General features: G+C 39.5%; 1 protein-coding gene and 1 non-coding gene across 7 annotated transcripts in view; one reads left to right on the top strand and one right to left on the bottom strand.

Moving 5' to 3' along the window:
* The window catches only part of NFX1 (nuclear transcription factor, X-box binding 1), a 62,000-nt gene that overhangs the window by 19,588 nt on the left and 19,225 nt on the right, over positions 1 to 23,187 (top strand). For 2 of the 6 annotated variants that reach the window (XM_036330587.1, XM_036330591.1), the window contains exons 7-14: positions 1,670 to 1,809; positions 3,559 to 3,658; positions 3,744 to 3,961; positions 11,332 to 11,429; positions 14,886 to 14,958; positions 17,360 to 17,442; positions 18,530 to 18,638; positions 22,968 to 23,087. In XM_036330587.1, the coding sequence (XP_036186480.1) occupies positions 1,670 to 1,809; positions 3,559 to 3,658; positions 3,744 to 3,961; positions 11,332 to 11,429; positions 14,886 to 14,958; positions 17,360 to 17,442; positions 18,530 to 18,638; positions 22,968 to 23,087 (941 nt within the window). The remainder of the gene's footprint in view (positions 1 to 1,669; positions 1,810 to 3,558; positions 3,659 to 3,743; positions 3,962 to 11,331; positions 11,430 to 14,885; positions 14,959 to 17,359; positions 17,443 to 18,529; positions 18,639 to 22,967; positions 23,088 to 23,187) is intronic. The other 4 variants (XM_036330589.1, XM_036330590.1, XM_036330588.1 and 1 more) reach the window with 4 other exon arrangements.
* On the bottom strand, positions 16,349 to 16,485 carry LOC118667797. Its single transcript, XR_004971389.1, has one exon. It is a non-coding gene; the product is annotated as a small nucleolar RNA SNORA29 (small nucleolar RNA).

Raw genomic sequence — 23,187 nt, 5'->3', positions numbered from 1 at the left:
TCAATTCCTGGTCAGGACACATGCCCAGGTTTCGAGCTCGATCCCTAGTAGGGGGTGTGCACGAAGTGGCTGATTAATGATTCTCTTTCATCATTGATGTTTCTGTCTCTCCCTCTCTATTCCCCTCTGAAATCAATAAAAATACTTTTTTTTGGTAAGAAAAGCCAACGTGACAGGGACTTCTTTTTCTTCTCTACTGGGTGAAAGAACCAGAATTGAACCCAGGCCTTTTTAGGTCTAGAAGGCAGGAACCATTTACCCGTGGCTAGCATAGTATCTGGCATCTAGAAGGTTTTCAGAGAATAGTGTTGAATGAAATAATAAGTGACCCCAGAGCCTCTCCTTTTTTCATTACAATATAATTTCTCCTGCATCGTCAGTGCAAGGATCACAGATAACTGTGGAATGTCTCTGAGGCCCAGGAAGACCGTAAAATCATTTCTGAACCACTCGACGAAATGGGATCAGGCAGATTTTTAATAATATGCATTTGTTTAATGTTTACTAAACTTAGGAGGGTAACAGTGTTGCCTGAGAGTCACATACAAGGGATCTGGGTCAGAAAGACTAGATCATATCTGGGCTCTGCCACTAACTAGTTGACCTGGGCAAGTTGTTTCGTCTCATTGAGCCTTGTTCTCTTACCATAAAGTAGAGATGATAGTGTTTTCCTCAAGAGGTTGATGTTAGCCATGATGCTGAGCACTGGCAACTGATCGTCTTAAATCCATAACGGTGACTTTTTTTAAAATATATTTTTGTTGATTTTTTTTACAGAGAGGAAGGGAGAGGGATAGAGAGTTAGAAACATCGATGAGAGAGACACTTCGATCAGCTGCCTCCTGCACACCCCGTACTGGGAATGTGCCAGCAAGTAAGGTACATGCCCTTGACCGGAATCAAACCTGGGACCCTTCAGTTAGTAGGCCGACGCTTTATCCACTGAGCCAAACTGGTTAGGGCTATAACAGTGACTTTAAAATATGTACTTGAAATAGGAGTAGGGGATAGAGTAAAACTTTTCATGTAGGAGAATAGACTCCAAGTTCTAAGTCATTAAACTGGAAAGAGACCTGAAGACAATTGTCTGAAAGCCCTGACTTCAAGTCCTTCACTAGCTGATAACTCAGGATGTTTATTAGAACAAAGCCAGAATGATTTCCCCATCCTGAATCAAAGTCACATATAGTGTGTTCTTAAATTTTATAGCTACATAAAATGCCAGAGTGCCAAATCCCAAGAGATGCCTTTCTCATTCTGAGAATGTGTATTTAGCGACACCTCTCCAACTTTCCTGCTGCCATCTATAAGTCACCCTGAGAGCTCCAGGCCCTTTCCCCTCCTGCATGCTGCTTCATGGGAACTCGGAAGAAATCGCATATAACAAAAACTTAGGAGTAGCTTTCAGTTCCTCAATGGTCAGAAAATAGGGGACAGAGAGGCAGAATGGGAAATAAGGAAAGCAAAGGAGGAAAAAGAAGCAAGTGGAGAAGGGCAGAGTAATTAAGGAAATAAGGATTGGAGGAGGGAAACGAAGAAAAAGTGGGGGAAATGGGGCCAAGAGAAAGGTTTAGTAGCTTTTGGGGAGGTCTTGTACTAGTTTAGCTGTCAAACAGGTCTAATGTCCAGCATTAGACCAATGCTGTCTTTACATCTACTGTCTTTACAGGCACACAGTTCGCTGTGGTCAGGCTGTCTCAGTCCACTGTTCTAATCCATGTGAGAATGTTTTGAACTGTGGTCAGCACCACTGTGCTGAGCTGTGCCATGGGGGTCAGTGCCAGCCTTGCCGCATCATACTGAACCAAGGTAAGTGGTGAACACACCATCCAGCAATACTTGTGTACTTTTCTGGAGCCTTATTTATGGTTTTCTTGATGACATGGATTCGTCTCAAACCTGTAGTCACAAAGACTGTTAGCTTTGCACCTTGGACAGAGAAAACTATATATATATATATATATATATATATATATATATATATATATATATATTAATGCTTAGATAGTTTTCATTATTTTCATTTCATAAAACCAGTATAGGTCATTGTCTTATAGAATTTGGACAATAAATTTTATTTTATTTTTTTAGGGAGAGAGAGAAACATCGATTTGTTGTTCCACTTATTTATGCATTCATTGGTTGATGCTTGTATGCGCCTTGACTGGGTATTGAACCTGAAACCTTGGCATATCCGAACAATGCTCTAACCAACTGAGCTACTTGGCCAGGGCTGGACAATAGGTTTTATTTTATTTATATATTTTTGTTGATTTCAGAGAGGAAGAGAAAGAGAGAGAGAGAGAGAGAGAGAGAGTTAGTTTATCAATGATGAGAGAGAATCATTGATTGGCTACCTCCTATGGATCCCCCACTGGGGATTGAGCCTGCAACCCATACATGTGCCCTGATCAGGAATCCAACCGTGACCTCCTGGTTCATAGGTGGACATTCAACCATTGAGCCACTCTGGCTGGACAAAGATACATTTTTTTTAATACAGTTTTTATGAGTATTATTTCTGATGTTTTGTTAGAAGCATTCTATTTTATGTTTTACTAAATGTATGAATTTAAGATTTGCTATGATTTTATAATGTTATATTTATTCTGATGTTGGTTTTCTGTGCAAGTAGATATCTATACTGAGAAAGAAGGAAAGCGTCGTTAGATCTGCATAATTTCTATTCTCTTCTGGTCTGCATTTATTATATAGGGTTTGGTATATTTGCATAGACTGATTTTAAAAATATATTTTTATTGATTTTAGAGAAGAAGGGAGAGGGAGAGAGAGAAACATCACTGATGAGAGAGAATCATTCATCGGCTGCCTCCTGCACATCCCCTATTGGGGATCAAGCCTGCAACCCAGGCATGTGCCCTTGACCAGTATCGAACCTGGGACCCTTCAGTCCGCAGGCCAACGCTCTATCCACTGAGCCAAACCAGCTAGGGCTTGCATAGACTGATTTTAATGAGATAAATTTTCATTATAAATTGAAAATGTAAAGTGACACTTAGAAAAATTATATAAGTTGATGAAAATTCATTAATACATCAGAAACATAACTCTTAAAAATAACGCATTCATTGCTGACCCCAAGAAATAAAGGAATCCATTGTTTCTTGAACCCACAGAAAAATCTATAGATGTTAGACTAGTTTCCCTATCTAACAAATAAAAGTCTCAAATTATTGAAAATTTTGATTTAGTGTGAATACTTGAACATGATTACTTCAAACTCAGCTCACAATTCTTGGTTTTCAATTATGGCCTTATGGACCAGATATTAGTTCCTTAATTTAGAGACTTGCTTCACTTTAATACTGTTTTCAGGATATGCTGCAGAGGCACAAGAGCGTCACATAATTTTTTATTTCCTTCTATAATGAAGCTCTTAGGTGGGACTTAGAACTGCTGTGTAAGCCACATTCATTTTTGCATCAGGTCTGATCAACACTAATGAATAGTATTTTGTGTTTTCCTATAGATTATTTGAAATATTTTAAGAACCCATACAGGTAATTAATCTCGTGTTTTTGAAATTGTGTCCTAAAGTATGCTACTGTGGCAACACCTCGCGAGATGTGTTATGTGGAACGGACATAGGAAAGTCCGATGGATTTGGGGATTTTGGCTGTTTAAAGATATGTGGCAAGTAAGGTTTTTATGTTTTTCTCAGTTAGAATAAAGCTGTATTTTATGCAACAATTGTGTAAAAGTCTGTTATTGTTTTTTAACAGGGATTTGAAATGTGGGAACCACATGTGTTCTCAGGTGTGCCACCCTCAGCCCTGCCAGCCATGCCCACGGCTCCCCCATCTGGTACGCTATTGCCCTTGTGGGCAAACTCCTCTCAGCCAATTGCTAGAACTTGGAAGTAGTGGTCGGAAAACGTGCATGGATCCTGTCCCTACGTGTGGAAAAGTGTGTGGCAAGCCTTTGTCTTGTGGTTCCTCAGGTAACTAGTAGACAGATGAATGTAAATGTTTGGCAGCAATGACTACTTAAGCAAAACCATTTTAAATCCTAGTTGTAATATCAGAGGTTTTTCTCAATATTAGGATCAAATTTATATGAGCACATATCCTTTCCTCCTCAAAATATAGTTAAGAAAATTCACATTTGCCCAAGTGATTTATCTTTCTGATTTGGGTATTTTATTGCTAACTCAGATCACTTGTGTTAAGATACTATTCTACGGGGGAGAGGGGGAGGAGCGAACTCCAGATATACTTTTACTAATCGAGGGTTCCATGTTTAAATGCATTTTCATATAGTAGGAATATCTTAACTAAAATTCTAAATACACTAAAGCGTTAGCCATTTGGACCACTCAAATGTCATTCTTTATAGCGAAGTTTTCCATTTAGCTGAGGATAATACTTCTGAGCATAATTTTAGATGGACATTTTTCTAAAATTATCTTCTTTCTTTAAACAGAGGTAACTGAAGAAAATTTATTTCCTATTATTGACCCAGAGTCATCATTTTTCGGAACCTCGGTTACTGTATTATGCTGAATACAGTGATGCCCTCAGAGACTGCTGAGGTTTCTCAGGCTGTTTCCCCATACCAATGAGCAGTTTGAATTGTTTTATCTTTTGTTAAAACTTCTTCTTGTTGTTTTTCTTATCAGTGATTATTCTACCTTTAGTGGCTCTTCCTTTCTTCTGACCTATGGCTTCTGATTACTTGGATACAGAAACCAAAAAAGACTTTTTGGAATTAGCTATAAAGTACTAGTCTGAGTTTCTAACTGAGACTTTCTGAGGCAGTCTTTAGGAAATATACGTGTACAGTTTTGCAATGACCTGGCAACCTCTTTCCGAAGGGAGGGAGGGAGGGGGAGGGGGAGGAGGAGGGAAGACACTTCTTCACTTCTTCCTTGTACCAGCTGGAACCTAGTCTATTGGTTTCCTTGTCTGCTTATCTTCAGATAAGCCCTATGAGATAGAGATGGAGATCAAATGATTTTTATTTTTATTTATTTATTTTTTAAATATATTTTTATTGATTAAGATATTACATATGTGTCCTTGTCCCCACGTTACCCTCTACCCACCCACCCCCCCCCACCCCCGTTGTCCGTGTCCATTGGTTAGGCCTATATGCCTGCATGTAAGTCCTTTGGTTGATCTTTCCCCCTTACCCCCACCCTCCCCTACCCTCCCTCCAAAGCCCGACAGTCCAATCACTGCCTCTCCGTCTCTGGATCAGTCCTTGTTCATCAGTTTATGTTGTTCATTATATTCCACAAATGGGTGAGATCATGTGGTATTTATCTGCTCTCCAGTTCCATCCATGCTGTGGCAAATGGTAAGAGTTCCTTTTTTCTTCTTCCTCTTCTTAAAGAATACCTTTCAGCATTTCATATAATGCTGGTTTGGTGGTGATGAACTCCTTTAGCTTTTTCTTATCCGTGAAGCTCTTTATCTGACCTTCTATTCTGAATGATAGCTTTGCTGGATAAAGTAATCTTGGTTGCAGGTTCATGCTATTCATCACTTTGAATATTTCTTGTCACTCCCTTCTGGCCTGCATGGTTTCTGTTGAGAAATCAGCTGACATTCGTATGGGTACTCCCTTGTAGGTAACTGAGCTTCTTTCTCTTGCTGCTTTTAAGATTCTCTCTTTGTCTTTTGCTCTTGGCATTTTAATTATGATGTGTCTTGGTGTGGTCCTCTTTGGATTCCTTTTGTTTGGGGTTCTCTGCACTTCCTGGACTTGGAAGTCTATTTCTTTCACCAGGTGGGGAAAGTTTTCTGTCATTATTTCTTCAAATAGGTTTTCAATATCTTGCCCTCTCTCTTCTTCTGGTACCCCTATAATTCTGATGTTGGTACGCTTGAAGTTGTCCCAGAGGCTCCTTACACTATCTTCATATTTTTGGAATCTCTTTTCTTTTTTCTTTTTCAGTTGGGTATTTTTTGTTTCTTTGTATTTCAAATCTTTGACTTGAATTTTGGGATCCTCTTGTCTGATGTTGGATCTCCGTATATTATTCTTTATTTCAGTCAGTGTATGCTTAATTTCTAGTTGGTCCTTTTTCATGTCCTCCAGGGTCTCACTATACTTATTGAGGGACTCATTAAATTTATCGGCGGTTTCCATAAAATTCTTGAAAAACCTTATAAACGTGGCCTTGAACTCTATATCCAGTCGTTTGCTTTCCTCCATTTCTGCCATTTGTGACCTGTTTCTTTGTCTCCGCATTTTGGCTGCTTCCCTGTGTTGATAAGAGTGGCTTTGTGTGCTAGGTGTCCTGTAGGGCCCAGTGGCTCAGCCTCCCCAGTTACCTGAGGTGGACACTCTTGGTGCACCCCCTCGTGGGCTTTGTGCACAGTCTTGTTGTAGCTATGCCTTGGTTGTTGTAGGATCACTGGGAGGAATTGACCTCCAGGGCAATTGGCAGCGAGAATCAGCTGTGTCGACAGTGGGAGAACTTCTGTGCTGGAGACACCCTTCTGGGGCAAGACTTGCTTCAGTGGGGCTTTGGTGCTCACTGAGATTGCACCCTGAGTGTGTCCCTTATGGATCTGAGGAGTTGTGATCTGGATGGTTCCCCTCTGACCACTGGGTACAGTGGCTCTTGGATCTAAGGAGGTGCTAATTTAGCCTCTGCCTGAGGTTACACAGCAGGAACTACGAAGAGAACTGCAGATTCCCCTTCCTTTTTTTTTTTTTGGAGTTTGGAAGTGCCCTGATGATGCTCAGCTGTGTAGGAATGCAAGCCGCTGTGGGGCCTTGGGCCTTCTCTTGGAAGCTCTGGGTCTATCTGGCCTGGCTGCGGTTAGGTAATTACAGGTTACAAATGGCCGGGGCATTCATATGCAAAAGCCTCTGCCGCAGCCTGGGCGGGGCGGGGTCTCAAGAAATCAAAGGGCGGAGAAAGCAGCTATGGCGGAGCCTCAGCCCTGCCCTAAGGAGTCGCGAGTCCCAGTGTCCCGGCAATGGCTGCAAGCACCTCTGAGGGAAAGCCGCTCTCAAGCTCGCCCGCTGCCAGACAGTCCAGTATCTCCCCGTATGAGTCCTGGGTCCCCAGAGACTTCCCGGAACCGGATTTCAGAGCCGTTGGGAGCTTGTGTCTCCCTCCGGATTCAAAAAGACAGCCGCGTCCTCAGGTGCCAGACCCTTTCTGCGCGTGAGCCCCCGTACCTCTGCACTCCACCTCCGCACTCCACCTCCGCAGCTCCTCCCACTCGCAGTGTGCTTTTCTTTCCTTCTAGTTGTAGAATTTACACTCAGCCAGCCCTCCTGTAGTTCTGGATGATGTCCACCTTGTGTTTTTGATGCATTTATCGATTGTTGTGGGAAGCAGCAATTTCCCAGTGTTTATCTATGCCGCCATCTTAGTTTCTCCAGATCAAATGATTTTTAAATCAAGAAGGATGGTAAAGACCTTCCCTTCTCAGAAAGCACATGAGTCAGTTTTGTAAGAATTTCATATGTAATCACCAGAAATCCTACTCGGAGGCTAAGATACCTTGTTGGCAATGAGAGAAAGACGAAATATTAAATGAGTAAAGCGAAGGGACTTGAGCAAGAAAAGCATAGTAACTATTAGTATGAACTGACCTGGTCAAGGGATTCAAGGATAATTACTCTAATCATGACAAACTTTTAAGGAACTAGGTTGAGTTGGATTGGGAAGCTCAAAATCAAGTGTATTCAGATCTGGCATATCTGTAGAAAGCTTGTTTAAGTCTTTTAGTATCTCACTGGAGGAAATTTCCAGTCTAGACATTTAGCTTTAGTACAAGAGACTAGGTGGAGTTCTGCTATCAGGATGGTAGCATGAGCAGCTACTTGGACCCACTCCCCAGCAAAATAAGCATAGCTGGCAAAAACTATTAAAAAAAACCCAACAACCATTTAAAGTCTCTGGAAACTGTCCTACAGGCATACGTCAATTAAGAAATATTTATTGAAGAAAATCTACTAAAACTCAGAACAGCAAGAATCTATGTCATTTGAGTCACAACCCATTTCCTTCTTCCTTTCTCCCCACCCCCAGCTCAGCACTTAACAAAAACTTCATTCAGGATGGGTGTGCTCAAGAAGACAGGGCTTCCTCTGCCCTCAGCTCCCAATCAAGGGGTTTTTACTGGGTGGAGCAGACTACTGCATTTCTCATGCCCTCTAACTCCAGGTTAAAGAGGCTAAAATTTGGGTAAGCACAGCTGAGAGATTGGGGGCTTCCTTCCTTCATACAGCTTTACCCATGAGTCGGATGTTCTACCCTAATCACAATATGTGAGAATACTGGGCCCAGTCACCCTCGCCCTGGCTCACTTGCAGGGCAGAGGTTTAACACTACGAGAATTACGCAAAGAAAACCCAGAGAATACTATCCCATCTGGCATCCAAAATAGTGGCTTACACGTCCCAGGGGAAGAGGCAGTTTATAAGAAAGCAGGCTCCAAAGTGTTCCCCAAAGGAACTGACTTCAATTTGAAACAGAGTGTGGGGGAAAGTTCAGGGCTAAGGTCCTTTAGAAAACAATAACTCCTCTTAATTAAGAGCAACAAGCTAAACTATAGGCCAACTAGTTCACCATAAAAAAAATTTTTAAAAAATGGGAAGAGATGGCAAAGAGGAGCCTTTCTGGGGTCAAACAAACTTCATAGACTTGCCTCAAAAACTACCCCTGCCCAAATTTCCTTGGATCAGACGCTGAGCAATTTATGCTTCAAGGCGTTGAAAACAATAGAGCAACCAGTCAGCAATTAGTGGAGTCTCAAGAGTAAGGGTAGTACCAAATGAGGCAGACAACTTAACTGAGTGATCAGAGAAAGAGAGAGAGCTCTGCTAAAACCATTGTCATCCCAGGCTCTGCCATCCAAAGGGTGACACCAAGGACATCATACCAGAGGGGAAATAGACTTCAGTAAAGTAGCCTAGACAAGTCACAAAATAGATAAACAACAACAAAAATACTATGGAGAGAGAGAAAGAAAGCAGTATCCAGAGTTGCCACAAAAAATTATGAAGTATGCAAAGAAATGGAAAAAGACACAGGCAACAGAAAGTTTCTATGTTCTGTGAGAGTGACCTTTGTCAGATTTAACAAAAATCAAGATATGTTCAAGGAACTAAAGGAAACCATGCTTAAAGAAGTAAAGGAAGGTATAAAGACAGTGTCTCATCAAATAGAGAATATCAATAGAAATGGAAGTTATAAAGAAGAACCAAATGGAAAATTTGGAGTTGAGAAGTTCAGTAATGAAGATGAAAAATTAATTAAAGGGGCTCAACAGTATTTTTGACTTGGCAGAAGAAAGGATGAATGAATGTGAAGATAGATTGATAGAGATTGTATAATCCAAAGAATAGAAAATAGAATGAAGAAAAATGAACAGTGCCTCAGAGAAATGTGGGACATTTTTAAGCACACCAACATATCTATAATAATAAAAGTGTAATATGCTGATTAGACTGGACATCATTCTGGATGTGATTCCGGACATCCTTCCAGACGAAGCCAGGACTGGAGGGAAGCCTGGGTCCCGGGTACCAGAGAGAAGCTGGTGCTGGCAGCCAGGGGAAGGAAGGCTTTACTCTTGTACAAATTTGGTGCATCAGGCCTCCAGTCTATAATAATAAAAGCGTAATATGCTAATTAGACCGGACAGCCAAACGACCCTCCGACCCTCCAGACGTCCTTACGGGCGAAGCTGGGGCTGCAAGGGCGAGCAAGCCACTGTGGCTTCGAGGGCGGAAGCCCTTGCACGAATTTCCTGCATCGGGCCTGTAGTACAGTATATAATGGGAATGCCAAGTTCTTTTCTCAACTTATTTAAAAAGCAGTTGTATAAAATAATATGTATGTAATTGGATTATTTGTAGAAATATATCTGATAATAACAGCACAAAGGAGGTGGGTGGGATCAATGTTGTGTTGGAATAAGGAAATGATACCAGATGGTAACTCAGATTCACAGGAACGAATGAAGGACACCAGGAATGGTTAATAAGATAAATATAACAAACTATAAATATATACTGTTCTCTTTTCTCAACTTCTTTAATAGACCATAACATATATAAATAGTTATAACAATATGTTATTGGGTTTGTAACCCATAGCTGTCCTGTGTATAACAAAAATACGACAAAAGAGAAGCGGGAATATAGTTATATAGGAATAAGCCTTCTATATCTCACTGGAATTAGGTTATTTAAATCTGAAGTAGATTCTGATAAGGTACATATGGTAAGCCCTAAAATAACCATTAAGAAAATAACTCTTGCTGGTGGTATGGCTCAGTGGTTGAGCATTGACCTATGAACCATTAGGTCACAGTTTGATTCCCAAAGGACATGCCCGGGTTGCAGGCTCCATCCCCAGTGTGTGGCATGCAGGAAGCAGCCAATCAATGATTCTCTCTCATCATTGATGTTTCTATCTCTCCCTCTCCCTTCCTCTCTGAAATCAATAAAAATATATTTAAAAAAAATTTTTTTAAAAGAACTGTAAGTGAAATGGCAGGCGTAAATCCAAATATCAATAATAACAATGTGAATGGATTAAACAAAAACAAGATCCAACTATATGTTACCTTCGGGAAATAGACATTAGAATCAAAGATACAATTAAACTGAAGAGACTATGAGGGGTCCTTGAGACAGGAATTGTCCTAAACCTTGCTTAACTGCATGAATGGCACGCCATCTATCACCAGATGTTCACAGAGCTCGAGTCTATGAGATTGTAGATCATGGCTTCTTACCATTTTTGATTCTCGGATGATTTCCAGTCAGGAGCACTTTAGTAACATCATCCATGGCTACAATTTTAAGGAGATTTAAGTATAACCTGGAGACTTGGGGCCTAAATAAGGAAAGAGATAGATGTGTTCTTTTTTAAAAAAAAAATTTTTATTGATTTTTAGAAGAAATGAGAGACATTGATGAGCGAGAACCATTGATCGGCTGCCTCCCTGCACTGCCCCTGCCTGGGATCAAACCCACAGCTCGGGCATATGCCCTGACTGGGAATCAAACGGAAGACCTCTCAGTACATGGGACAATGCTCAACCAACTGAGCCACACAGGGCAAAACAGATCTGTTCTTTTACTTAGGCAAAGCACCATGCAATCCAAAGCATATTCCAGTGACTACTGCTGGACTCTGTCCTTGCTAGAAAAGGCTCAGCTTCCTGGATGAAGGGAAAATAGGGGGGAAGCATTGATGATATCCTTCTTCCCTCAACTCTGATTCTGGAGTTTTAGGGAACAGAGGTAGAAGACCAGTGTAGCTAATAAATGGGGGAATCTGCAATGAGTTGTTGCAATTTTCATTCCTAGCTCTTTTCATTTTTATTAAAGATTTCATTCATACCTGTGAAAAGCTCTGCCATGAAGGAGACTGTGGACCATGCTCTCGCACATCAGTTATTTCCTGCAGATGCTCTTTCAGAACAAAGGTAAATCCTAAAAAATGATAAGAGTTTTTGCCACCAATGCCTTTTAAATTATGATTATGGAAGAGGGGGTGATCAAAATAACCTCAGTTTTATTCTTGTCATACTATGTATGATTTGTTTAGTCTAGCCAGTGTATACTGACACCTACTATGGTTGTAGGATAGATATCTGGGGTGGAGAGGGGATTGGCAATAAAAGCTCAGAGGCCAGTCATGGGGATAAGGCAAGTATAGCTCAGCAAATCAAGTGTGATAATGCTAGATGCTGGAAGAGAACAACAATAGCACTGATGCAAAGAATTAACTAAGAAGTTAGAGGGAACATAGTCCACAAGATCGTCCTCATTTCTGACACCTACTACAAGAGTTTAGACAACTGCTGAATTAGAATGGTCCACATGACTACCCTCAAGGTTTGATAATTCACTAGAAGGACTCTCAGAATTCAGTGAAAGCTGTTATAGTCATTGTTACAGTATATTACAGGAAAAGGATACAGATTAAAATCACCCAAAGGAAGAGGCATGTAGGTCAGAGTCAGAGAAAGTACCAAATGTGAAGCTTCCAGTTGTCTTCTCCCCATGGAGTTGGAACATTGTTACTTTTTCAGCATCAGTGTGTACAGTGGAGTATTGCCAGACAGGGAAGCTCCCCCAGCTTTTATTGAAGTTCCATTGTATAGGCATGATTGACTGCCAGTGTAGCTGATCTCAGTCTCCAGTCCTTCCAGAGGTCTACTAATACTGTGTGGCCCAAAGCTCCCACCCTAAATCACATCATTGGTTCTCCAATGTGGTCATCTCCCACCCTAAGACTATCCAGTGTGGCCATCCTGACCCTAAATCATATTATTAGACTAGAACCCAAATTACTTGTGACCCAAGGCCCCAGACAAACAATGACACGCCTATCTGGCATAATATTGCAAGGGCTTCAATATTACCTCCCAGAAGCCAGTAACGAAAGTCAGACTTCTCAAAGTCACGGTTACTCATTATACAACTGTTTTATAAGTTGACAAGTTTAGTCAGTGTGTCTACTTTCTACCCTGGGCAGTTTGAATTGGACTTTGTGTTATAAAAAGGGTGTCTTACCATTTTGAAATTAGACCTTAGTGCCCATCCCTCTGTCTGTACCAGAAGAGTCAGGAAGCCTTCCTGTAGAAGTCTTTGGGTAATCAACTTGCGGAACAAACTGAATGTTGATCTGCCCTGCTCTCTGACCTACTGTTAGTCATTTCAATGTATGCCGAGCCCGTCCCAGCAGAGCACAGGCTGGGATGCAGACAGAATCCTGAGCCATTGGTTCTATTTATTAAATACAGCCCAAGGTCGGGGTATCAGCTGACTTAAAAATGATTCTGAGTATATAATCCATAATTGGGAGATGCATTAATAGTTAAGCTTCAGAATAAAATACAAAATGTAAAACCGCAGTCTACCTGCAAAAGTTATGTGAGCATTGTAGGTTTTTTGTTTGTTTTTCCTGAAAGAAACCACAGAATACAAGGGGCAGAAAGGAGTTCTGAATGTCAGGTAGAAGGCCACTTTATGCTTTGTAAATACAACTGGAAGACTGAGATGCTATGATTTAGTAATCACAAATTTAGTAATGTCTAGAGGTGCTCTCTGTGACAAAGAATCACAAGCAATATTGGGACACATGAGCTCAAAATGGTTACTGTCGATTTGCTTCTTTCTTCCTAGTAATCCTTTTTTCACTCACCTTTTTTTGCTTCTCATTCACTCTGTGTCCTCACTCCCTCTAATAGTGGACCCTATGGCAGTGAGAGTATTCTTTTTTTTTTTTAATACATATTTTATTGATTTTTCACAGAGAGGAAGGGATAGGGACAGAGAGCCAGAAACGTCGATGAGAGAGAAACATCGATCAGCTGCCTCCTGCACTCCCCCCACCGGGGATGTGCCTGCAACCAAGGTACATGCCCTTGACTGGAATCGAACCCGGGACCCTTGAGTCTGCAGGCCGACGCTCTATCCACTGAGCCAAACCGGTCCTGGCAGTGAGAGTATTCTTAAAAAGCTATGTGTAAATTTTTGCATATAAAAGCCTTATTGTAAAATTGCTATACAAATTCACTCTCAATATATGAATTCTGTTCAACCCTTTGACAAAGTAAAAAAAAAAAAAAAATCTCTTCAAAATGCTGTTAATCATCAACTCATTGTCCAGCCAGATTTTTCATGAATGTAGATTTTTCATGAATTTTCTTTTGTAATGGAATGACCTTTTCCATGGAAGTAAGTTTTCTAGGTGAGTAAAACATTTCTTAAAGCTTCAAAGGTTGTTTTAATCATTTTGGTGGGAGTCTTTGAGAAATATATGTAATATATTACTGCCTCTTTACAAAGAATACTGTGCTTAAGTTTTTATTAGTAGTTCATATTTATTATAGAGATTCATGGGAGCTCTGCCTTTCCCTACAGTTGTAAATACCACTCCAGCATGTCATTTCCTCTGTACAACCCAGGATTAGCATTAACTGGAAAACTCACTCAGGCAATTTCATGAGTCGCCTTTGCTTTATATCTCTAGAGAGCATATAGGGAGTTTTTTGGTATCATCAAATCTAGCCAACTCATTAATTTATCTAAAACATCTTCTAGCCAAAAGCTTCAATTTCTTTGACCTCTTCACTTCTATTATCAACTTTAGTGGTTGCCCTTTTTTATTTTCAGGGTCATTTTCACTAAGAACTAATGTTTTTATCATTTTACTTACTTCTGAGTACAATGCAACCTGTAAATGGCATCAAAGCCAAATACGAATGTAGTTGTTGGACAGCCAGCCAGGTTCACTCTACCCCAAATGACTGACTTGTTCCCCACGCACCAGCCTCATGTTATTCAGGATCATGCTTCAACAAAATTGCATGTGATAAATCTTTGGGACCATTCACACAATGCAAACCACAGTAATAAAACTTTGAATGCCAAAGGTGTACGTACTCTAATCCCACTTTGCTGCAGTCCAGCTAGGTTGTCAGTAATGCTCTTAAGTGTGTAGAGTTGTTTGCTCCTGCATTAAATGACACCGGATTGTTACATATTTTCAATTTTTTTATTGTTTTGTCTGTATATACGCTTACTAGGCAGTTAATTCTCTTTGCTTTGCCTACCTTTAGTAGCCCTTCTTTCCATTTAGGTTTATAATACCTAATCTGTGCATTTGGAGGACAGACCACAAAGATTGTTACAATTATATTTGCATGAAAAATTAGTAAGCCTGGGGCCTTGTTGTAAGTAAAGCATATTAATATAGGGACTGGGCTAATCTTGCTCCAGATAGTGAAGTTGGTGAATAAATTACCAGAGAAGTAGAGTACATTTGGGATATACATGTTACATTTAGCATTATACAATAGGTGTTTTGTTTCATTCTTTTTTTTTTTTTTTTTCATTTATTCTTAAAGTAGTCACTTTTTCTTTTTCCATAGGAGCTTCCATGTACCAGTCTCAAAAGTGAAGGTATGACTGGGAAGGGGCATGAGGAAACTTTCTGGGGTAAAGGTAATGTTCCATAGGATTATGCATTTGTAAAAATTCAGTGAAGGTACAATTAACATTTGTGCATTTCATTGTATGTAAACTTTACCTCATAAGAAAAGGAAGAAACAAATTGAATTCTTATTAATGAAGTGCTGAAAATTTTAGGGGAAGTGCGCTCATGTCTGCAACTTACCTTAAAATGCATTAAAAAAAGATAAATTGATGGGTGCATAGAAAATAGATATGTGGAAAAATAACTAATGGTGTAATCTAGGTAGTGAACCTATAAGTGTTCACTGTAAAATTGTTTAATCTTTTTTATATGTTTGAAATTTTTCATAATAAAATATTGAAGAGAAGTGAAGGTAACTAATATCTAATGGAACAAGCTTTTTTAAAAATATTTTTTTATTGATACTTAGAGAAAGAGGAAGGGAGAGGGAGAGAGGGAGAGGGGGAGAGAGAGAGAGAGAGAGAGAGAGGAGAGAGAGAGAGAGAGAGAGAGAGAGAGAGAGAGAGAGAGAGAGAGAGAAACGTCAATGTGAGAGTGAAACATCAATCAGCTGCCTCCTGCACACTTACCAGGATTGAGCCCTCAACCCAGGCATGTGCCCTGACCAGGAATCTTACCAGCAACCTTTCAGGGCATGGCACAACACCCAAACAACTGAGCTACACCACCCATGACTAATGAAGCAAACTTTTTTACACACAGACTTTGGTGCCTGATCCCCTTAAGGCTCAATAGGATATTGGATACCTGGAACCAGGGCCTCAGCCAACAGCTATACCATTTTACATTCTCACCAGCAGTGAGGGTTCCAATTTCTCCCTAACACTTGTTATTTTCTGTTTTTTATTTTTATTAATATTATTATCTCTGTCCTAAGTGGGTGTGAAGTGCTATGTTGTGGTTCTGATGTTCATTTCCCTAATGACTAATGATGTTGAACTTTTTATTTGGCCATTTCTGTATCTTTGGAAAAGAATCTGTTCAAGTCCTTTACCCATTTCAAATTCTGTTGTTGTTGAGTTGTAAAAGTTCTTTACAGAAAGTCCTTGGTTTACGTTTTGTGGTTATGTCGCCATCTTCCATTTACTTATTAAAAAAAAAAAAAGTTCTCTCATTTTGACATATGTACATATGTACTTTATGTTTTTTATTATTTATTTACCACAAGTAAAGGTCAGGAATTGTTAACTTTCTTTTAAATTCTTTTTACTGTTTCACTTCATTACTGCTGTGTATGTGCTCCATGTGAGTGACATAGGTGCTTATGTAGGTGGGTTCCGGTCTCTGACGTAACCCGAGGACCTACTGTATATATTTTGGATCCTAGGTCCTTATGAAACATGATTTGCAAATATTTTCTCCCATTGTGTGTGGGTTGTTTTCCCCCCCTTTTTTTTCTTCTTTCTGTTTAGTCATTTAATATAAGAGGAGGTCACAAATAAATCCTCCCTCTTTAGATCATGGCAATTTTAATCTGTCCCATAAGCATAGCCACCGAAATCTATTAGGAGAAAATATGGTAGTCAAATGGGAAAATCTTTTCACTTTCTTGAAAGTGTTCCTTGATGCACAAAAGTTTTTAATATTGATGAAGTCTAATTTATGTTTTTGTTGTTATTGGGCTCTTAGTGTCCTACCTTTTTTGAAAGTATATCTGTAGGAAGAATTTCTTAAAATGGAAATTACCACTTAATTTTTTTTTTTTTTTAGAGAGAGTGGAAGGGAGAGGGAGAGACAGAGAGAGAAACATCCATGTGAGAGAGACACATTGATTGGTTGCCTCCCACACGCACTCTGACCAAGGCCAGGGATCAAGCTGGCAACCATGGTACGTGCCCTTGACTGGAATCAAAACCAGGACCCTTCAGTCTTGACTCAGTCCTTGGCTCTATTCACTGAGTCAAACCGGCTAGGGCACTATTTAAATTTTTAATAGATACATTTGTACTCCAAAAGTTTATGCTCTTGTCACTAAATATGTGTGACTCTTTTCCATACCTACACACATACCGTATATTAGTCGTCCTGTTTTCTATTTTTTGACAATTTGGCAAGTGAAAAATGGTATCTTATTTTAATATGCATTTTTTACTATTAACATTTTTACCACTTATTTACATAATTATTTTTAAATTTTTAATTGATTCTAGAGAGAGAAAGGGAGAGAGAGAGAAATATCAATTGGTTGCCTCCAACAGGCACCCTGACCAGGGAATAAACTCACAACCTGGGTATGTTCCCTGACTGGGATTGAGCCCACAACCCTTTGAAGCATGGGATGATGCTCCAAACAACTGAGCCACACCGGCCAGTGCTTATTTTCATTATTACATTTGTATTTCTTAAGCCTGCAGTCACTCAGATATATGTTACAGCCTTTGCTTTGTTTTTCTTTTCAATTGTCCACAGCAGATGCTACATTTATGTGCGACAAGCGGTGTAGCAAGAAAAGGTTGTGTGGACGGCATAAATGTAATGAGATATGCTGTGTGGTAAGTGGACCTATCATTAGTCACGGTCAGATTGCATTCATTCAGGAGCTAGGCTTCTGGAAGCCTCGGCCAGCTGGAATGCAGCCCAGATTTAGAAATCACTGGAAGGGGCTCCCTGAGCAGGAGTCTGAGAGCTGCCCAATCAAGCTGACCTCAGTCAGGTTAAAATGTCAGTCAGTGGCAACATGGAGGAAGAAAAAGACGAAAGACAGAGGCCTCAGGCCCCAGAGCTCAAGACTGCTAGATGAGCAGTTCTCTACAGGAGATTGTGTGCTGTCCCAGCACACAGACTGGCCTGTGCTTAGTAACTCGGGCTTCAGGTTTCATATACTCCTTGGGTCAAGTTAGTAGGTAAAATGTGTGTGGCATTGTTGAAAGGAGCAAGTTTTAGTTATCTGTAATATTCCCTTCTGTGGAACTAAATAAAGAAAACACTTCCTGGCAGTCAGATAACACAGTACCAATAGCAAGGTAATGCACAAATACTGGTACGTACTTAATACATACATGTGAATGTGTGTATATATAAAAAATACATAATTGTTTTAAATTTTATTGACATGGTGAAGAGTAATAAATTTGTACAGTATATCAAGACTTATTTATAAGCTAGTGTTTGAAGGCTTAAAGACTTCTTGTTATTGAAAATTTCTAACATACACAAAAGCAGAGAAACTATTAGTCTCATATACCCACATCTCCACTAACTCCACCTCCCCTGATTATTTTGAAGGTATAAACTCAGACATCATTTCATTCATAAATATGGAGAGCTTTTATTATTATACTAGAGACCCGGTGCCCAAATTCGTGCATGGGTGGGGTCCCTCGGCCTGGCTGCCAATCGGGACCCATTAGGGCTGGCCTGTGGGGCAGGGGTGGGGGGGGTGGGGGGGGGGGACACCAAAGGAGTGCACTGACCACTAGGGGGCAGCTCCTGTGTTGAGCGTCTTCCCCCTGGTGGTCAGTGTGTGTCATAGTGACGGTCGCTTAGGTTTTTATATAAATTATATATTATTATTATTTATCTTGTTTATGGAAAACAAAATAGAGATAATTTTGTAAACAAATATAATCCTCTTCCTAGGATAAGGAGCACAAATGTCCTTTGATTTGTGGGAGGAAACTTCGTTGTGGCCTTCATAGATGTGAAGAACCTTGTCATCGTGGGAACTGCCAGACATGCTGGCAAGCCAGTGAGTGTCTTCACTGTATACTTTATTATAAGAATTTTCTGGGAATTTAGGCATAATATATTTTGAGAGAATGATATGCTTAGAGTAGGATGAATTACTGAACTAATAAGTCTTAATATTTCAGATATACTAAGTTTTTTAAAAATGTTATTCTGTGCCCTAGCCAGTTTTTCTCAGTGATTAGAAAGACAGCCTGTAGACCAAAGGGTCCAGAGTTCGATTCTGGTCAAGGGCACATACCTTGGCTGCAGGCTCCTCCCTGGCCCGGGCTGTGATCAGGGCTCATGCAGGAGGCAACCAATTGATGTGTTTCTCTCACATCGATTTTCTCTCCGTCTTTTTCTCTCTCTTCCACTCTCCCTAAAAAAAATCAATGGAAAAATATCCTCGAGTAAAGATTAACCAAAAAAATAATAATAAAAATAAAAAAGACTTTAAGAAAAAAAAGTTATTCTTAGTGCTATATTGTCCCTAAATGTATGAAACGTGGGATGTAGGCAATGATCCTAAGATGGAGTCAGGTTCATTAATGGATACCTCTTTTGCTACTTGCTTCTTAAATATTATAGACCCAGGTTCTGTCCTTAGCAATTTTTCTATCAATCATTTTCAACCTTTTTCATTTCATTGCACACATAAGCTAATTACTAAAATTCTGCGGCACACCAAGAAATGTATTATATTTTTTGCCGATCTGACAAAAAATATAGGTATAATTTTGATTGATTTACATACACACAAAAAAGTAGTTACCTACCCTTTTTGCTTCAAAGTGACATTTAAAAAAATCAGGTGCCTATACTTGTTTATAAGAATTTTTGGTACCAACAATTAACCATCAGATGCAACCTTATGCTATGTGACCAATAAGATGCAACTGTATTATTGACCTGTATATTTATGGTCAGGACAGGACATTCACACTGGACAGCTATTGTTGTGTTGGCTGTTGTCATTTTATTATTTGATTATTTGACAATCTAAAGGAAAAGAGGTCAATGCCCCTGACTAAATAGGTATTGCATGTTTTTAAAATTCTTGCAGCACACTGGTTGAAAATACTGCTCTGTATTATTAGCAACAGTTTGCAAACTTTTTGGCCACAGGACTTGTTTGCATTCTTAAAAATTATTGAGAACCCTAAAGAACTCTTTTTATGTAAGTTATAGTTACCTATGTTTACCATATGAGGAGCTAAAACAAAGAGATTTTTAAAATATTAACTTCATTTTTTTTTAAATTGTAGTTACCATTGCATGTTAACATAAATAATAATTTTTTTAAACTATATTTTCAAAAAAATTAAAGTAGATGCTTGATTTAATAGAAGGTAGCGGATTCTCATATCTGCTTCTATATCAATCTATTGCAATATAGTTGAGGAATATGGAAAAAATCCAGCTTCACACAGTTTGTTGAATAAGTAATTCAGTATTTTAAAATTTTTACAAATAATTGTGGGTATTCTTTTTTGCTGTTACACCAAAACTTAACTTCATTTCAGAAAGTACTTAAGTCAATGTTTTTGTTTTTATTCTCGGTCACATTGAAATTCATTGGTTTTTCTTGTATTTTGAATGGATCTTTTACCCATGCATGATTTCACAATGTCATACATTGATCATTTGGAAAAGAGTTGTTCACTGGGTTATGCATATCTTTGAAGTATTGACAAATTTTGTGTTATACTGTTAAAAAGTCACGACTATAATTGTCATCAGAAAACTCTTAGGAAAAGTATTAGCAAATTGTCGAGCTCATCATAGTGATAATTACATATTTTCAAATATTCTATTTTTATTCAGAAGCTTGAATTTTATCATTGGCAGCAAAGTCATTTTTCATAAAGTGACAGGCTCACTTTGTTCATTTTTTATAAACTGTCTGCCAAATACCCAAGTCTGAATAACCATAGTTTGTCAGTCATTGTTTCAAGTAAAAATGGTGTTCTGTAAAAAAAAAAAAAAAAAGGGTGTGTGTGTGAGGGGCGGGGGGTCAGTTGGGGAAAAAGGAGACATATGTAAAACTTTAGACAAAAAAAAAGTTAATTTAGCTCACAACCCAGAGAAGTGCAATTCTTCAAAAAACAAAATCCATTTTTTGTTTGTTTGTTTGTTTTAAATTCTCACCTAAGGACATGTTTTTATTGATTTTAGAGAGAGGAAGGGAGACACACACACACACACACACACACACACACACACACATTGATATGAGAGAGAACCACCTATTGTGACCCTCCTATACTTCCCCCAACCAGGGATTTAACCTACAACGTAGGTATGTGACCCTGACTGGGAATCAGCCAGCAACCTTTTGGTATATGGAACAATGCTCCAATCAACTGAGCACCTGGCCAGGGCACAACCTGAGTTTTTTGTGTGCAGCAAAAGTGCATTATATGCAGATTCTCCATTTTATTCCACAGAATATTAACATATACATATTCAAGATTCAAGGGTGGGTTTTTTTGGTTGGTTTTTTGCTGCTTCATCAAGAACTTTCTTAAGTGAAACTAACATTTTTATATTTACTATTAAGTACTTGTCAGTGAAAAATACAATGATTACAGTTTGATCCTGCAGCCTTGATTTGCACTAAGGCCCTGGCAGGTTTTTTGTTTTTGCACCAACATAGTAGAAAAAGTAAATAATATCTTAGTATTACTATGAAAATCATTTTGACCTTGTGGACTTATTGAAAGACTCTCAGGGATCCCTAGGGATCAACAGGGCACTTTTAGAACTGCTGCATTAAACGATTGGCCTAAGCCCAGCCTGGTATGGCTCAGTGGTTGAGCGTTGACCCAGGAACCCACAAGTCACTGGTTCAACTCCTAGTCAGGGCACATGCCTGGGTTGTGGGCTCAGTCACCGGTAGGGGGCGTGCAGGAGGCAGCCGATCAATGATCCTCTCTTATCATTGATGTTTCTCTCAGTCCCTCTCCCTTCCTCTCTGAAATCAATAAAATAAAATAAAAAAAGATTGGCCTAAGTCAGATTTCCCATAATTATGTCTTCTCTAGAATGCTAGGCTCATCTCATTTCAAAAAGGCGTTGAGTCAGTGTTTTGTTACAGATCACACACATGGAGTTCTACAGAAAAACATACATGACCCAGCTATTTCACATATATCAGCTCATCCTCACAATAATTTTATTGAGTAAATAGGTAAAAGTTTGGTATCCTCATTTGACCAAAAAGCTCAGAGGGACTTGCCCACAGTCCCTGAGCAAATAAATAATAGGTCTAGAACTAGGAGCCTAAGTCTCCTGACTGTATTTACAGTGTTCTTTCTACCACATCGTCTAACCTTTGAAGGGTTTGCTGGAGAGTGTTGACTAGAAAAGAGCAGTGGTAGATTCTAGAGGTTCCAGAGTTTCCAAACTCTAGTGTCCCAGTTGAGAACCATGATCCAAGGGCCTGGCCTCTATCAAGACCCCGAGTTGGAGAACTGGTTCCCCTTGGGATCTATGGGTTAAGTGGGCTGCTTCTTAGAACTGTCCCATGTGAGCTCTCATTTTGATTTGGCTTATAACCTGTGCCTAATAAACTCACATGTAGCTCTGTGCTTCATTTCAACTTTATATGTCAAGCACCATCAATGTTGATTATACTATGAAAAATTTTTTTAATTGCTTCAGTGGCTCTCTGAGGTTTATATCAAATGTATATTTTTGTATGTTTGTTACTGTGCTCTCATAATCTCTATCATTTTCCTAACCAAAAGAGTTAAAGAGCTGTACCTTTAGTGGAAGTCTCATGTTCTCTCAAAGATGGCCTATAGATCTATTGTTTATAAAATACATATAACACTGTCTTAAGCTCATGGTCTTAGAGTTCATTGTAGATAAAAATGAAACACTTTATATCTGTCTGCTCCACACTTTTCACAAAATAAAAACTTAAAAAATAAAAAATAGCCTAGCCCTAGCCAGTTTGGCGCAGTGGATAGACCATCGTCCTATGGACTGAAGGGTCCCAGGTTTGATTCCAGTCAAGGGCACATACCTCGGTTGCAGGCTCCCGGCCCTGGTTGGGGGCATGCAGGAGGCAACCAATCGTTGTGTCTCTCACACATCAGTGTTTTTTTCTCTCTCTCTCCCTCTCCCTTCCATTCTCTTTAAAAATCAATGGAAAAAATATCCTTAGGTGAGGATTTAAAAAAAAAAAATAGTAGCCTATTCTCCTCTAGAAATATAAGCCCCAAAAAGAAAAAAAAAAGTGTGTGTGTGTGTGTGTGTGTGTGTGTGTGTGTGTGTGTGTAATATGTGTGTGCTCATCCCAAACTCATGAAGGGTTATTTTGTTTCACCCACTGCTCCACCAGGTTTTGATGAATTATCCTGCCACTGTGGTGCATCAGTGATCTACCCTCCAGTTCCCTGTGGTACCAGGCCCCCTGTGTGTACCCAAACCTGTGCCAGAGTCCATGATTGTGACCATCCAGGTGGGTCCCATCCCCTTGCCTCCACACCTTCCAGCCTTCTCACACCATGTCATTTAGAATGTTGCATGATGGTCTTCACTGTTCTGAGGTCATGCGGTGA

Source organism: Myotis myotis, unplaced genomic scaffold (assembly GCF_014108235.1).
Source record: "Myotis myotis isolate mMyoMyo1 unplaced genomic scaffold, mMyoMyo1.p scaffold_m19_p_12, whole genome shotgun sequence".
In the NCBI taxonomy this organism is placed as follows: Eukaryota; Metazoa; Chordata; class Mammalia; order Chiroptera; family Vespertilionidae; genus Myotis; species Myotis myotis.
Note: the sequence above shows the minus strand (reverse complement) of the source record. Positions and strands in the feature narration are given on the sequence as shown.